The sequence below is a fragment of the Colletotrichum siamense genome, assembly GCF_013390195.1.
Source record: "Colletotrichum siamense strain Cg363 chromosome Unknown KSG_Cg363_contig03, whole genome shotgun sequence".
In the NCBI taxonomy this organism is placed as follows: Eukaryota; Fungi; Ascomycota; class Sordariomycetes; order Glomerellales; family Glomerellaceae; genus Colletotrichum; species Colletotrichum siamense.
The window spans coordinates 3,446,912-3,462,821 of NW_023501016.1; the positions used below are offsets into that span (position 1 = coordinate 3,446,912).

Here is a 15,910-nt window from a genome sequence, read left to right on the forward strand (position 1 = left end):
AGACACAAGGCGTCCCGGGCTAGCAGCTTTAAGATTGCGGTTCTCCATTTTTCATCCCTCAGGAGTCCGTTTTCATAATATCGACTCGTAAGCCGGAGCGAAACTTCGCGCGTATGACGACTCACTGGCATACCAGTCTTCAGCTCAAAGTAAAGCTTTCCGGCTCGTCGACATTGACCAAATCAAGTCCGACCGAAATCAGTGAGATGAACTTGAGCCTTGTTCAAGAACAATAACTTCCTTCATGGAGAATGGTCTTTCATCCACTGCTCTAACCACTCCTCAACCCGTGAGACGTTGGTCTCCATCTCATCGGAGGTGTTGCTTGTGAGCTCAACCACGATCTCCTCGTCGAAAGCATCCCTCGCTTCCTGCAGAAGAACTTCCATGATCTCCGAATCAAGATTTTCCTGCAGCTTTGCCTCGGGGTATTTTCTATGTCGCAATTCGGTAAGCCGAAGCCCGTTGTTATCGCCGTCTCCCACCCCAAAGTGGAATACTCGCAGAGAACATGCACAGCGGATATTTGATGGTTCTTGTTTCTTACCTCGCTGTCAAACGATCATAGAGTGTAGTCGAGTCCACGCGAAGGACCACCACAAGGTCGATCCAGCTCTTGGGAAAGAGGTCACAGGCGTGCCAATCGATGATATACCCACCATTCGCAACCTCAGCCTCGATGGCATCCAGCAGCTATATAATGTATCGTTAGCCTAGTCTATCAGGAAGGGTTCAGTCTAGGTTCAGTCTAGGTTTTCGAATCGGGAATTGGAAGAGGGTCTAAGAGTGAAAAGCAACCTAGGGAGAGAAGGGGCGAGGGAGTGAGAAAAGGCGGGAGCAGGGGTATAGAATGCCAACCTTATCCTCGTCAACGATCCAACTTTGAAATTCATCATCCCAACCCTCATGACATTCTCGGTCCTTGACAACCTGATTCACGGAGAGATGTGTCAGGCCTGACCTCCTTGCGAGCTCTTCACAATGGGTTGTCTTGCCAACACCCGGTGTGCCAGTGATGATAATGTTGGGTGAAGCCCTCATTTTGACTTGCTTATCGGTTCCTTCAAACAAAAAAAGGGTTGCGAATTATAAAGCAGCATAGAAAGGAAGCCGACTTTGCATATGATCATCAGTGAGACCTAACATCGATGTATGGATGGATGAGTGGCCGACGAAGGAGAAAAAGATGGTGGGGTGCTACTTCATCTATTGCATTAAAGGGCGGAGAGGGGCAGTCCCACATGCATCTATACGATAGGGCTTCGGAATTTTTCAGTATCACGTGCTGATAATAATCGTTGGGTCATGCGTCAGTCAATTAATTAAGAAAGATCGACGGAGATCGGGTCATATCCCGGTCCTATCTTGATCTTATACTAATCCTCACTCAACAATGCCAACAAGGTGTAGGAAGCAACATACTGTGTAGACTGCGTATATAGGGTAAGTAGTCGAAAAGCCATTGTCATACTTGTCGTGATCCTAATGTGACACTGTATTTACCTTTGTATGAGTGTAAATACACGTGTTCCCCAATTCAATCAATTGGCGATATCCTTAGCACACGACGCCAGAAAAACTGCTTCTTCTACATTACCCATGCAAAATCTGCCGCTGTAAATACCCAGCTCTAGTTCATAACACGGAGGTAAAGGCATTTCGCCGCCCACACCAGGTCATCACACACTTGACAGCTTCATTATGCCAGTGCCCGACTCGGACCAGACGGCAGCGAGCGACGCCCCGCCATCAGCGGCTGGCTTTCTTGCCCGCTGCCTCCCCCCTAAAAACACAAGGCGACCCCTCATCCGCTCCCTCTGAGCATCAACTCACGCCGCCACCTCGTTCTCGTCAACTTCGGCGAGGTCGCCATTGGGCTCGAAGCCGTCCTCAGGGTCGTAGTCTAACTTCTCTTGCTGAGCAATCGCCTGCGCTGAGACGATCTCAGCAAGTCGCTTCAGTCGCGGTGTTTGAAGCCCTGTTCATCAGATTGTTAGCAAGCAACTCCACGACATATTTATGCACCACTGGCTGCTCACATGAGGGAGTGTAAGTTTCCAAAGCAGTGATGACTCTGGGCTCCGCAATCTCGTATGGGCCACTATCGTCCATGTCGACAGCCTGCAGAAGCAAGACATCGCTCTTCTCCGTCACGCGAGAGGCTACAGCCTTCATGATTTCGCCATTGATAGGCTGCTCGTAGTCTGCCACGAGGTACTGGTTCAAGAGCTTCTGAATTTGATTGGGCGACAGCCTAGAGAGATTATGATGTTAGCATTCTGGCACCATCTACGTCGGCTTTTGGTTCTTGCTTACATCCAGCAAATGTCCTGAATGATCTCGATGTCATTCAAGGTGGCCTTCTTTAGCTGCAGGAGCTTCGTTGCTTGCTGTATGACAGTTAGTTGGCTGATATCTTTGTATTCGGAATTGAGCTCAGGTCATACCATCAAGTGCTCCAGCTGAAGAGTTCCCTCGGGCATGTCATGGCTCTTGCACCACTCCTCAATACGAGTGATATTGTAATTGATCTGAAGACCGCGCTTCCAGGAGAGGAAGTTTCGTCTCATCAACAGGTCGTTGAAGGCAGTGACGCCGACCAGGCGGAGTAGCTCAGTGATCGTTTGGGTGATAATTGAGTCTTCCAAGTAATAGGCCTTCATGGCGCGGAAAACGCTGTTCAGCAGGCTGAGGAGGTTGTCCATACTGTAAGCGGGCGTCGAGTTGGACTGCAGAAGCTTGCCGAGGAAGCGACTGCTCTCGTTGGTGACAAATCCTGGAAGGGACTGAGACTCGATGATGGCGGGAATAATCATCTTATGGAGCTTCTTCTTCAGCACCTTCATCCAAGTGTGGTAAATGTTGAATTCCAAGCTCTCAAGGTCGTGCTTGACGATTTCCAACAGACGGTCGTACTCATAGTTATCCGTCTTCTGGGCCTCGTACCAGTCTTCCGCGAGGAAGACAAAGGACAACATCTCGTGGACATTGGATAACCAGAAGGCACCCGGGTTAATGGCCTCGTCGCCGTCATGTTGCATGACCTCCTGCTGTATAGACTGCATGACGTTGGCTAGGAAACGCTCAGATTCTTTCACAAAGCCATTGTTCCACATTTCCGAAGTGACGAGGTTGATGAGGTACGAAGGGAAAAGAACCTCCTTGTCGGATGGCGGGGGGTTTGTGTTGGGTGAAGGGATTTTGAGGTTGCGGATGAGACCCATGGTGACCTCCTCGTTCAGACCATCCTCGTCGGCTAGGAGAGTCTCCAGCTCTAGCTCGATGTTGTCCACATTGGGTGTGAAGCCACCAGCGCCTTGGAGATTCTGCCTCAAGGCGGTACTGGTAACGGCCATGGAGACGGGTCGAGGGTTGTACGCAGCGCTGAAGCGATCCATCTCTCGCGGCTCAGCACCGGCACTGCGGCGCTTGGGCTTCTTAGAGGAAACGAGGTTGATGAGACCGCTGGCAGCCGAGGCCTGCGCTTGAACGGCGCCGTTGGTTAGCTCGCCGTTGGCAGGAGCAAGTCTCCTGGCCAGCTCCAACTGATCTTGAAGCTCGGCTAACTGTTGGCGTAAGGACAGCTTCTCGCTTTCGATTTGGGCGCTCTGCTGTCGGACAGTCTCCAGCTCGGTGCTTGTGGAGCGCAGGGACTCTCTGAGCTCCCGCTCCTCCTCTTGCATTCTCTTGATGTTGGAAGTTGACTCTTCGAAGCTCTGCTGGAGCTTCTTCATCTCGTCCTCCATTGCCTGCAGCCTGGCGACTGCAATGCTTCCCTGGTTGGCCTCCGTTTGAAGCTCTTTTGTGCGAGCCTCGAGAGCGTTGTGGCGGTTCTTCCATGCCTTGATCTGCCCCTCGTAATTTTCAACTTGAGATACCAAGTTCTTGTTCTGAGTCTTCATGGAACCCAAAGATTGTGTCAGCTCGACGACCTTGTTTTCCAGCTTGTAGGAAATCTGCTTCAGATCACGAGCCTCCTCGCGGACCTTCTTGTAGTCACGCCTAGCCATTCTTCCACGCCACAAGCTTTGAATAAGAGTAACCTTCTTCCGGTACTGCCTCCAAGCAAGCACCTGTCGACGGGACCGCCACACTCGCTGAATGAGGATAGCAGCGTTGCCTACGCGGGTCTCCATGATTTCTTTTCTTCGAAGGTAACCTTTGGCCGCCGCTTGCGCCAGGACGACATCGTTCCTGATGCGTAAGTACTCTTTTCTTTGCCTGTGGCCACGCCAAACCCGCTGAATCGTTGTTGCTGCTTTGACAGTGCGGAGTTGCTGGGCTTGCTTTCGGGCAATGTACGCTCGCACGGCGGACTGAAAAGTCACGATAGCGTTGCGAGCCTCGAGGTAGCGGTTGCGGTAGAACTTGGCGCGAAGATTCTTTTGAATGAGGATTGCGCAGTCGTTCAGGCGGCTAGTGCGCAAGTTTTCAAGGAAAGCAAGCATGCCAGCACGGAAGAAGATCTTGGTGAGGCCCAGCTGATACTTATCCGTACCTTTTCCAGAGCTAGAACCTAGGGCCTTGGACAGGATAGCGTTGGCCATCTCTCGAATCTCTGATGTCCACTGGTCGGAATGGACAAGCATGTAGTACCGAAGAGCGAATTCCTCGTAAGTCCATCTTGTGGGGTAACCAGCGCAACTTATACGCACAGTCTCGAGAACACCGCAAGCTCGCAGCTGGCTAAGAACCATTGGGCCCTCGAACTTCCACGACTCTTTGGCCTCGTTGGGCTTGATACAACGAATGTAGTGCACATCCGTGTTGTTAATGGTATTCATGAGCTCAATCAGCGAGGAGCGGAAAATGCCTCCTAGAGTCGGCTTCCTGTTGACAGCCACGCCAATTTTCCTACCAGCAGCGGGCTTCACGGAGCTGGACGAGGCAGATGCCACATCCTTCTCTCTAACGGCAGCGGCAGCATCGAGAACGTTGCGGAGGAAGTCGTTTGTGCTGGCGCGGAGGACAGCCATGTGCTCGTCCGGAACAGTATCACGATTCTTCTCAATGAATCCCTCCGACTCGTAGGTGACGTCCACCGCATAGTGGCAAACTGTGAAGGCAGACTTTCCGAACCTCGGCTTCTTATAAAATTTGTGCTTGTCGGTTCCGTACTGATTGTGCAGCTTCATGACGAATTGTTCATCTGAGCCCATCGGCAGACGGGACTCTTCGTCCAGTAAAGACAGGATACCGAGTTTACCCTCGATCAAGTCAATGGCGGGCTGGTTGTCCGAGAACTCGATGAATGTCCAGTCGATTTGCTCTCTGAGGTATTCTTCCTGCTCCAGCTTGAAGACATGCTGGTTGAATTCCTGTTGCAGCTTTTCATTGGCGTAGTTGATGCAAAATTGCTCGAACGAGTTCTTCGCAAAGTGTTCGAAGCCGTAGATATCGAGCACACCAATGAAAGAGGTAACGCGGTTCAGGACATCCTCAGTCGCCAAACTCATGTTGATGATCTCGACGAGCCAGTCAAACAGGCTGGAATAGATAAACTTGGCAACGGAATCTCGAACGACAATAGCTTGAGCTTGCGTAAGGTTGGACGTGATCTTCTCGCCCCTCGTGACAAGCTGTTTTTTGACAATCCATTTGGCGAATTCAGCCCCATTGACGCCCAGAATCGAGCAGGCTAGCTCCAGAGACGGTTCCGTCGGCGCAAGAACGCTATCGTTACGCGACGCTCCGATCTTGACATTTCCCAAGTGGAGCAAACCAGCCAAGAGCTTGAAGATTTCGGACTGCTGAGCCTCCGTCACACCAATGGTCTTCAGAGAACTCTTGGTTGCCTCGAATTCAGCCTTGTCATCGACTCCATCAATTGTGGGGCAGTTGCCCTGGTTCAAATACTCGTACTGCTCGATTGGAAGAATGTTCAGCTGTTGACGCTCGGTCTCCGAAGCACCTGCTACCAATTGGTAGAAGATGTGATAGTTGCGCTCCTTGAGAGGTTGAAAAACCAGCCTGGATCGCTCCAGAAGGTAAGTGCGAATCTTGGCGCCAATGATGTTGGTCTTTTCGTCAAACATGATCTCGATGTACTTGCCGAAACGTGAGGAGTTGTCGTTACGCGTCGTCTTTGCGTTGCCGAAGGCTTCCATGATTGGGTTCGTAGCCAAAATCTGCTCTTCCGTCTCGCTCATAGCCTCGGCTCCCTTCTTGGATCGCGTTCCCGGGTTGTCAGGGGATTCTCTGGTCGCGAAGTAGCGCATGATGTACTTTGCGCTGACTGTCTTACCAGCACCAGACTCGCCCGACACGACAACGGTCTGGTTTTTGCCGCTCCGCACCATGTCACTGCGCCGTGTCAGCAAAGGCGAGGTCTATTGAACAACTGCAGGGTCGCTCACATGAAAGCCTCCTCAGCAATAGCGAACAGATGCGGTGCTTGTGTCGCTCTCTGTTTGCCCGCATACACCTGAACCATGCCGGGCACGTAAAGAGAGTCTACTCTAGCGAACGGGTTCGCAGCAATCAGGACGATACCACTGTATGTATAAATCTCTTTCTGTGCATATCGAAGACGAATGGCCTGCAGGACTGGTCGAAAGGAGTGGGGTTAGCACAGCGGCCAGGCCAAGGCGTGGATTTTGAAGACAGTACCGGCAGGCTCGTTGAGATGGGACAAATTCGTCAAATCGTCGCTCGCTTCTAGCATGGTCGGGTTCATGAGCGGGGGTAAGGAAGAATCGCCATTCTGAAGGGCCTCGACAGTGACGTCTATCGTCTTTTCCTACAGGCAAGTCAGCAACGGGCATAGAGTGACAGCATCTGTGGCAGAATTCAAGTCAGAGATGTGGAAGAAGAAAACTTACCTCGCCGCTGTCAAGCTTAAAGACCAGCTTGACCTTATTACCATCGACAGTCTTGTTGACAACCTCGGACGCGACCCAGCCCTCGGTGGCATCGGGCTGCCATGCCCTCGTACCGACATCGTAGTTCTGAGACATTGGGGCGGAGCGAGTAGATGAGGATGAATTCGAGAGGATTGTTGACGGCAGAACTAGTATTTCCCAGAGGAGTGGCGGATGGGGCGAGGCAAGTCTAGGGGTGAAAGCTCGAAGGGGCTGGAGAGATTCATGGGCGACCGGGGAGGAAGGAGCAACTGGGTGTTGTGGGCGAGCTGCTAGACTCTTGACGCAATGGTCGTCTGGAGATAGATGATTGTCGCAGAAATCAGGTCGAGACTCGGAGGATGGAGGCTAGGAGACGGTATCGATGGGAAGAAAAGGGCTAGGAGGGCGAGCAAGGCGGACAGGAGAGTGTATGCCGGCCGAGGTAGCAATTGATAGCTGAGGAACGACGCGAAGTAGATCACGACGTGTGATCTGGACGAGTCGGGTATATGTCCAGATTTGTGGCCAGTTGGGCGTAGATTGCACGCAGATGCCAGACGTAGGTGAGGGTTGGTAGATTAATGGCGGTAGGGAAAGGAGGATGGCCGGCCTGATGAACTGGACAACTTTTTGAGGTTCCAACAGACAGGGGCTCCAAGTAAAAAACGCCAGGTGAGAACGGCCGGGGGTTGAGAGGAGCGAGCGCACTGATGCTAAGGATGCGTGAGAGAAAGAGACGGGGAGACGAGACTGGGAGCCTCCACACGCGTCCCCATCAGCCAGGCTGCTGCAAGAGTGATGCCTTCAGGGGATGGAAGCAACAGTACTGCGGTGAGGTACCTTTCGACTGCAAGAATACCAACCTACCTTACCTACCTAGGCAAGGTAGGAGGTACCTGAGGTACCTTGAAAGTAGGTCCATAGGTAGGCAACGAATGCCACAGCCAATGCTTTGTGTGATAAAAAGTTGGGTCAGTGTTAGCGTGGCAGGCACTATGGCAGCATGGGAACTGAGCGTGCCCGCGGTGTGGTCCAGTGACTGTGGTCCCCTATCCCAATGATTGAACGTGCGAGAGGTGCACCTCGTTGCAGGGGGGGTTGGTCACCTTACAACATTAGGGGAACAGAGGCAGGGCAGCTAGCAGCTAGCAGCTAGCAGCAGCAGCAGCAGCAGTCCAGTACCTTACAGCAATGTTGCGTCTGATCAACACTACCTACCCTTTGTTGCTGTGACACCTACCTCAGATATCTTAGGTAACGGAGTCGTTTTCCTGTAAACCAACATCTAAGTCCTAGGTGGATATGACTAGCCTTTTATCTTTGCCCAAAGTACCTTTCCCTCACCTTCTACTACCTAGACTTGCCTCATATAAGGCGAGGTGAAATCTGCAGCTAAGACGCATCCTATGCACGCAGTACGGATACACCTTTGAGCTCTCTCAAGGGCGGGAAAGGAGACAGATGGGACTGCTTAGAAGCAGACAGTGCGGCGGCATGTGAAGGGCACGGCGGCTGGATGGGCTTCTGCTGCGTCTTTACTTTTCCCACGTTTCTGTAAGGTTCCTTTGGCCCTTTGACCACCTGTCTCCAGCTCTGCTGTCTATCAGATGGGCTTACAATTACAATGTTTTGGCTCCTGTTTGACGGATCTTGTCCCTAAAATGGTCTTCTTTGGCGTCTTTGTCGTTTTCTTTGATGTAAAGACGGATGGGCTGGCCAATGGAAGGTTGGTGGCTGTCAGGCTTGAAAGGACCCGATTCAAGGCCTCGGAATTGTCTTTTGGCGAGCTTGACTCGACACCGGTTCTTCAGCTTGGTGTCCTTTGATTCTTCTGAAATACAGGATTTGGCTCATTGCCTGTTTATAGAGAAGCTCTGTTATGGCCGATTATATCCATCCACTCATTCTCCATCAGTAGCCATCGCTGGCAGGAGAAAGCTCCGAAGTCCAAAGATCGCCCGAGGCGTAGTTAGAGTCAAAAATTCAGATATTTCGACGGGAAAACGTGAGGCTCAGAGGTTAGTTAGCTGGCTGCTAAGCCAGACGAAACAATCGACGCTCTTAAGCTTCTCGCACTAGCACTCTAGCGCAAGATGCCCTGCATCAGGTTTGTTCTTCGTGGCGTAATGATTTCTGCTTCGTCTCTCGTTACCTCCCTCTTTCCTATTATCCGATTTCTCTCATAGTGTCTATGGTGAAAATTTGGGGATTGGGCTTTGTGTATGAGCGAGGCAAGCTTCATCTCATCTCCTCATCGAGCCACAAACAGAGTCTGTGACTTCGTCGCCAGTTAGTCAGGGCCACCAGCAGGCAGGTTGTACATGACTGTTGCTGGGGGGCCCCAAATAAAGCGTTGGAACGCACAGTGTTTCTCTACTGTCCGCATTGCTGCTGGCTTCCCCCCCCTTTTTTCTCCGCTCTTTGCTCTTCAACCCCGGTGCAGCGGCCGGTGAAGGTGGATAGCGGCCCCCTACCCGCTTTGCTCCCAGTGTATTAAACTGCAAATTTCATTCCCCTCTCCAGCAAGGTTGGGGCAGGGTCTTTGTCCGTTGTTCCCAATATTTACCATCATGCCATTGCAATCTAGGACATACGTATCTGCTGTTGCTGCTCAACTAGCCAACGGAGACGTGACTTGCTTCCTACGCGATTGACAGGTATCGGGCCAAGGGCCGGTTCCCATTTATCGGACGTGCACTCCATTTCCCTGTCCGGTGTTCTGGTCGCCTGGCGAAGGCTAAGCCAAAGACGGCATTGCTTCAGGCACCTGAAGATGCTTTTGAGTATGAAGAATTCATGCTCTCTGGTGGCTACTGGGTCCGGCGCCGGCCACTGGACCGCTGCACACCACAATTTCCGAGGCATAGACACGCCCCGCGTACTGCTTGTCCCTCACTCACCGCCTTACTGGCCCGCCGTATACAGCTGCGTCCAGTGTGCAAGGCTCAAGCAGAAGCACAGCATGCCATGCCCCTCCAAAACAGCGTACAACCTGGAGACTTAACTCTGACCTGATCCTTGACCAAGTAGCACCATTAATGTCGCTCGCAAATTTGCTTCACAGAGTGCGTAACTACTTCTTGACGTCGATCTCGTTTTATGTATCCTATTCTTACCGCAGACGCAGCCATGCTTCTACCCTTTTTCTATGCCTTCAAGTTGATGTGAACCCGATACTCCATAATCGAAAGCGCTTAGGCGCCTCCTGCCGACATGTTGAAATGCTGTCGCAAATGGCAGCAGACGTCAGCTGCCACTATAATGTCCCAAAGTCAAATTCTCCATTCATAAACGCCTCCAAATGCGATGCGCTAGACTAGCTCTAGTACAAGACACGGGTCAAGATACGAGCTGTAACAAAGTCAGCATGGATCATGTCGAACAACTGGGGGAAGAGGGGAGAATGCTCACAGCTTAGAGCGTCGAGACTGTCTGAGATATCCTTGATGTCCTCCCCCTTCACATCGCTGACGTCAGCCATAAGGTAGGCGATATCACCCTTACTGTCAGTAATTTGCTTGTCGACGTTGTGGTTGCCCAGAATCTCATTGACTCTGCGCAGAACACCGGGGATGTTGCGATGAATATAGATGACACGAGCGTGGTCGGGTTCGTCAAGAGTCAAGGATCTCAGGTTCACTTCAGGCAAGTTCACGCTGTTCAATGTGATGCCCTGGTTGATGTAGCGCACAAGAGCCTCGGCAACTGTTCACTTGTGAGCCTGGCAAGGAGTAACAATGACAAGTCTTGACAACTTACCTTCCACACCAATTGCGCGCTGTGCCTCCTCAGTGCTTCCACCGATGTGCGGAGTAAGAATGATGTTGTTCAAGTTGCGCAGATCCTCTCCCCAGGCATTAAGGGAGCTGTTAAAATAGTCGCCATTGGCGGCAGGCTCATTGGGATAGACGTCAAGAGCAGCGCCAGCAATCTTGCCAGAGCGCATGGCGTTGATGAGAGCCTGAATGTCGACAACAGTGCCACGACTGGCGTTGATCAAATAGGCACCGGTCTTCATCTTCTCCAGTTGAACAGCTCCAATCATGTTCTTGGTTTCGGGCAGTTCCGGTACGTGGAGGGTCACGAAGTCCGCCTCTTCTAGCAGGCTGTCCAAAGTGGGCACCTGTCTCGCAGTACCCATGGCCATCAGATTGACAACGTCGTAGTAGACAACATTCATTCCCATTGCTTCGGCCAAGACGGACAATTGGGAGCCAATGTGGCCGTAGCCGACGATGCCTGGGAGGGAGTTAGAGTTCACGTTGCTGCCAGACCTGAAATGGGATTGATATACCAAGTGTCTTGCCACGGATCTCCCAGCACTTCGCGCTGACCTTATTCCAGGTGCCGCGGTGCATTTCGTTCGAGCGGTCGCCAAGCTGGCGGGCCAAAGTAATAATTTCGGCAATGACGAGCTCAGCCACACTGCGAGAGTTGGCGAAGGGAGAGTTGAACACGGCGATACCATGGGCAGCGGCGTACTCGAGGTCGACCTGGTTGGTGCCGATGCAGAAGCAGCCGATGACAAGTAGGTTCTTGGCCTCACGAAGTACTTTCTCGGTCAATTTCGTCTTGGAGCGAATACCAATGACGTGGACGTCCCTATTGTTCGATGATATGAGTCGCTCATGTTTTACTCTCGAATTCACAATCGTTTATCGTCAAAGGCATTGCCTACCGAATTTTCTCAATGAGCTGATCCTCGGGCAAAGACGTCTTCAGAGCTTCAACCTGGTAGCCCTGTTCAGTAAGGATGTCCTTGCCGGTTTGGTTGACGTTCTCGAGGAGCAGAATCTTGATGTCCTGGGTGTCGAAAGGCTTCAGGAGCTTGGGGGCGGGCCTCCTGGCGAGAGCAGGTCCGCCAAAGCTGGAGGGAGGAGAATGAAACGTAGCAGTAGGGGAAGTCGAGAGACCAAGGCTGGCAGAGACTTCGAGCTGCTTTCCGAACGCTGAGGCGCCGGTAATATCCTGTGCTGAGGCCATGTCTACGTGTGGCTGCTGAAGTCCTAATGGCTGAGGCGCGTGTGACGATGGAGGGGTGATTGGGAATTTTTGATGCGGGGCAGAATAGGCCGATATGCAGCTCGGTTGAGGGTGGTGTCGTGAGGGCCGAGGGGGAGACAGACGACGACAGGTAATGTATTCAGCTCGGAAAGAGAAGTGCTAAAGCTGATGGCGCGGCATTTAAAGATGGCACAACGCTTCGTGATGTGGTCCGGAGAAGGGAAGTTTTATATTCATGGAACGTTCTCAAAATGACGCGGGATGGCCCAGTGGTGACCGAGGCGGGAAAAAAAAAAAGAGTACGTAGTGCGTCCGTCTACTCCTACCTTACCTACCTTACCTCAGCGCTGCAAGTTGCAGCATTTTACTGGCTGCACACGATGACTGAGAGCATTCCATGGCCATAGAGGTACCTACGTGCGCTATGTAATGAGCACGGTGCCCGACAGCACATCCATGGATGTGTTTTACGTACTATGACTGGACAGGCGCATCCGCAATCGCAGCCGCAGCCAGCTAAGATGATGCTCGGTGCGGGCTAGCAGATGTGTATTGCGGAAGGTACAGTAAAGGGCAGACCCCGAAGAGTGGATTTCGTCTCCGGGATCCTACCGCCACGTGTGGACACGGATCTGATACGGTGCGGATGTGGAAACTGAACGCGCCATGTGCATGCAAACGCGGCGTCAGGAGCCATGAATCAAGTACCGGGAGTTACTCACACAGTGCTATGCCGACTGCTGTGACAGCGGAGTTCTACCGGCAGTCGGTCCATCGCAAGCACGCCATGGGAACGGCACCGAGTCCAGTACGCCGGCACCTCACCGCGGCCCTTGTCCCATCTCCCGCTGCTTGACACGACTTGTGCTTGAGTCACTGAGACGGAAAAAAATTTAGAGAGGGGAGGAAGAGGAAAAAAATCTTGCACCCCTCCAAAGCCGGCACGGAAGCGTCATAACGGCCCAGAGCCGCTCTGCGTGGGTCACTGGAAATAGAACAGTCAACGCATTACGGATACATGTCGTGTATTAATGCTTGTTGGGCCCGACGTGCCGGTTACGGACAATTTTGTCGTTCCACTTTGCTGAGGCGATTCAAGGCCCAATCGCCATGCGTAGCCGCAAAGTCGTCACCCGACTTCCAGCATACTGGGTAAGGTAGGCTTGTGTTGTCTTGTCAGCCCGATCCAACCTCCCGCCACGCAAGTTCCGCTCCCGACAACTCACGGAGCTTCCTTCTTAGTCGCAGCCGACAGCAACTTCACAAATGACCCAGCCATTCTTAAGCATGGCGTAGATTCCTTACTCAACACCATGGCCTTCTCCTCACCGTACTCTATCTGGCCGTGCAGTGACCATTCAGTTTGGGGCACTATGGGGGCTGGGTGAACCCCTCCGATTGATAGTCACACGGGATAAAACTTTGGGGACCATCGATTGACCCATGCTTACTTGTGTGTCTCTACTACCTCCAATGCTAGCCCCCTATCCGTTACATAAAAAAGAAGAACAAACTCAGAAAACACCCGTTCTACGATCCCCGTTTCAGCAGCAACATACAGCATCATTCATGGCCAGGACGTAAATAGCCGTGTCTCTCGGAAGAAAAAGAAAATCGGCGACCGAAATGTCAATTACCATCTATCAAGCAGAACCTTTCTGTGGTTTGCTGCTTGGCCCAAACCTCGTAATGCTGAGGTGGCGCGCAGTGTAGACATCGCCACCTCTGTGGGTGCGGAAAGCACTTGTTGGAATAACACATTTTCCTCAAGTCCCGATCAGCATGGATGCCAAGAACCTATCAACAAAAAGTGGCTTATGCCTGCATCGCTCAGCTCTGCTTGCACTCAGCCGCCTCCTGCTTAGGTTTGCCGGCATCGTCCTGTACGCGATAGTCAGCTCTATTACGCAGGCCAGACATGGGCTCGGCTATCAAAATCGCGGTAGCACTCACCTCGTCCTCAGACTCTTCGTCTTCGTCACGGTCCTCGCTAAGATCGTCGTCATCGTCGTCGTCCTCGTCGTCGAAGTCACCCTCCAAGTCATCATCGTCCAACTCCTCAAAGGCCAGAGCTTCGCCGGTAAACCAGTCGATGGCACGGGGGATGAGCTTCTCCTTGATGTCCTCTCCAAGCTGGTAGTCAAGCTCAAGGCGCTCCTCGATGTCAGAAGCGGCGTCGTCGTCCTCCTCCGTGGGGGCCTGAGGAGGCGAGAAGAAGTTGAAGAAGGACTCGGTGGGAACCGTCTTCTTAACGATACGAGTCTGCTTCGTGTCTGTTACAATGGTCAGCGGCCGATTCTTGTATTCCGGATACGCGCCTTCCAAACTCACTCTTGTTCCTCTGCTTCTTGCTCTCGATCCGAACAGTGAGATCCTTGCCTTCCTTCCAATCGATTTTGTCACCTTCGGCATGATCATAGATGAAGTCACCACCGTAGCCGCTCTCGCTCTGGTAGAAGTAGGTTTTGGTGATGGTCTTGTTCGTGAAAAACTCGTTCTCGGCAAACTCGAAGATGAGGCGGAAACCAGGCTTGTCGAGGTACTCCATGCGAATATCAACGAGGTGCTTCAGGGCGGCCTCATCACGGTCGGTAATCATCTCGGCAAGAGAAATTTGGTTCTTCATGGCAGACAGCCAGAACTCGGGGATACCAGAGACGTCGGATGATTCGGTAGACTTATCCGTCTTCTCGGCGTCCTCGGGCTCCTCGTCATCATCGTCCTCCTCGCCGGCCTTGATCTCTTCCTCGGAAGGCTCAGAGCCTCCGTTCACAATTTTGGCACGCTTCTCGTAGAGAGGAGTGAACTTGGCGAAGTACTTCTTCTCCAGCTGGAGAACCTCCTCCTGGAATTCGGCCTCGAGCTTGGAGTGCTCCTTCTGAATGCCCTTGAGGCCAGCGACACGGCGGCGCACCTGAGGAGGGAGGGACTCGATGTAACCGGAGGAACGGCCGACGAGGGAGCCAAGTCTTCCCTGGATCATTTGAACGAGCTTTGGGTTTTGGGCGAAGATGGAGGCAGCGGCGGCGCGATCAAGATCCTCTATGACGGAGAATTGCAAGTTAGTTATCATCCGATGGAGGGGTATGGGCGAAACCAAATGGCAGAAGAGGGGCACATACCCTCCTTGATGCTGTCAACGCCGGGCTGCTGGGCGTGCGAGGAAATGGGCGCATTCTGAAGGGGGGTGTTCTGCGGCGTACTGAGGGCAGATGAAGATCGTTAGCCATCACGAAGAGACAACTTTTGTCGTCGAACACTGCGAGCGAGAAGCGAGGGGTCGCCACCCAGAACAAAGTGCAGCCGTGGGGGGGGGGGGGTCAGATACTTACGGCGCAGTGGCCGGGTCGAGGCGCTTGTTGCGAATAGGCTCAGCCATGATGTGCGATCGACTCTGAAGCCTTTAGAAAGAGACGATGGAGTGAGGGTTGTCGAGACCAAAGGGGATTGGGATTGGGATTGACGGGGCAAAAACAGGAAGACGCCGAGGGTGGGAAGTTGTAGATGCCCAGTCAAGACTTATTTTGGTGGGGGGCGGCAACTGGCAAAAAAATTCTAGGAGCCAGACTTTGTCCTTCGTTCGTTGGGGCGGGTACCGCTGCTAGGCGCCTTCCACGAGTACCTACCTAGAGAGTAAGGTAGTGACTAGTGGACGGGGTAGTCGACAGCGGGCGGGCTCCAATGGACATCACAGGCGGCCTTCTACTGATGGCCATCCTCCACTTAGATACCTTAGGTAAGGCAGCATACCTTACCTAGGTACCTAGGTACCTTGTAAGGTGGGCAAGTATCCGTACTAACTAAGGTAAGTAAGTAGGTGCAGAAGGTACAGTGAGGTAAGGTGGTTTGTATGGCAGGGTGAAAACATTGGCGGGTAGGGTACCAGGTGCTGGGCGGGCATTTGCTGAAGCCTCAGGCCAGGCACCCGTTGTCTCTCCTTCAGGTAGTAGGTACCAGGTAAACACACCTACCTGGCAGCGCGAGCCCTCAACTGAACCTCATCCTTCGAGGTTGCCCCTTCCCCTGCGGGGGCAAGACGTTGATACTCAGGGCTCAGAAAGCGG

At 52.6% G+C, this 15,910-nt stretch overlaps 4 protein-coding genes across 4 annotated transcripts; all 4 read right to left on the reverse strand.

Moving 5' to 3' along the window:
• Positions 1-242: 242 nt before the first annotated feature.
• On the reverse strand, positions 243-1,041 carry CGCS363_v004897 (Adenylate kinase isoenzyme 6-like protein HBR1; the record flags this gene model as incomplete). Its single annotated transcript, XM_036636746.1, has 3 exons — positions 243-435; positions 548-693; positions 859-1,041. The coding sequence occupies 3 exons, from the start codon at positions 1,039-1,041 to the stop codon at positions 243-245; spliced, it is 522 nt and encodes a 173-aa protein (XP_036497355.1).
• Positions 1,042-1,829: 788 nt separating this feature from the next.
• MYO2 (Myosin-2) lies at positions 1,830-6,956 on the reverse strand (the record flags this gene model as incomplete). Its single annotated transcript, XM_036636747.1, has 7 exons — positions 1,830-1,978; positions 2,040-2,254; positions 2,317-2,390; positions 2,448-6,303; positions 6,357-6,546; positions 6,610-6,739; positions 6,822-6,956. The coding sequence occupies 7 exons, from the start codon at positions 6,954-6,956 to the stop codon at positions 1,830-1,832; spliced, it is 4,749 nt and encodes a 1,582-aa protein (XP_036497352.1).
• A 3,208-nt stretch (positions 6,957-10,164) lies between these two features.
• Positions 10,165-11,825, reverse strand: SER3 (D-3-phosphoglycerate dehydrogenase 1; the record flags this gene model as incomplete). The annotated part of the gene is made up of 5 exons (XM_036636748.1): positions 10,165-10,193; positions 10,254-10,547; positions 10,602-11,081; positions 11,137-11,444; positions 11,521-11,825. The coding sequence occupies 5 exons, from the start codon at positions 11,823-11,825 to the stop codon at positions 10,165-10,167; spliced, it is 1,416 nt and encodes a 471-aa protein (XP_036497351.1).
• Positions 11,826-13,676: 1,851 nt separating this feature from the next.
• CGCS363_v004900 (putative nucleosome assembly protein) lies at positions 13,677-15,225 on the reverse strand (the record flags this gene model as incomplete). Its single annotated transcript, XM_036636749.1, has 5 exons — positions 13,677-13,727; positions 13,800-14,119; positions 14,178-14,888; positions 14,969-15,048; positions 15,179-15,225. 5 exons carry the CDS (start codon positions 15,223-15,225, stop codon positions 13,677-13,679), a joined length of 1,209 nt encoding a protein of 402 aa, XP_036498454.1.
• Positions 15,226-15,910: the final 685 nt, after the last annotated feature.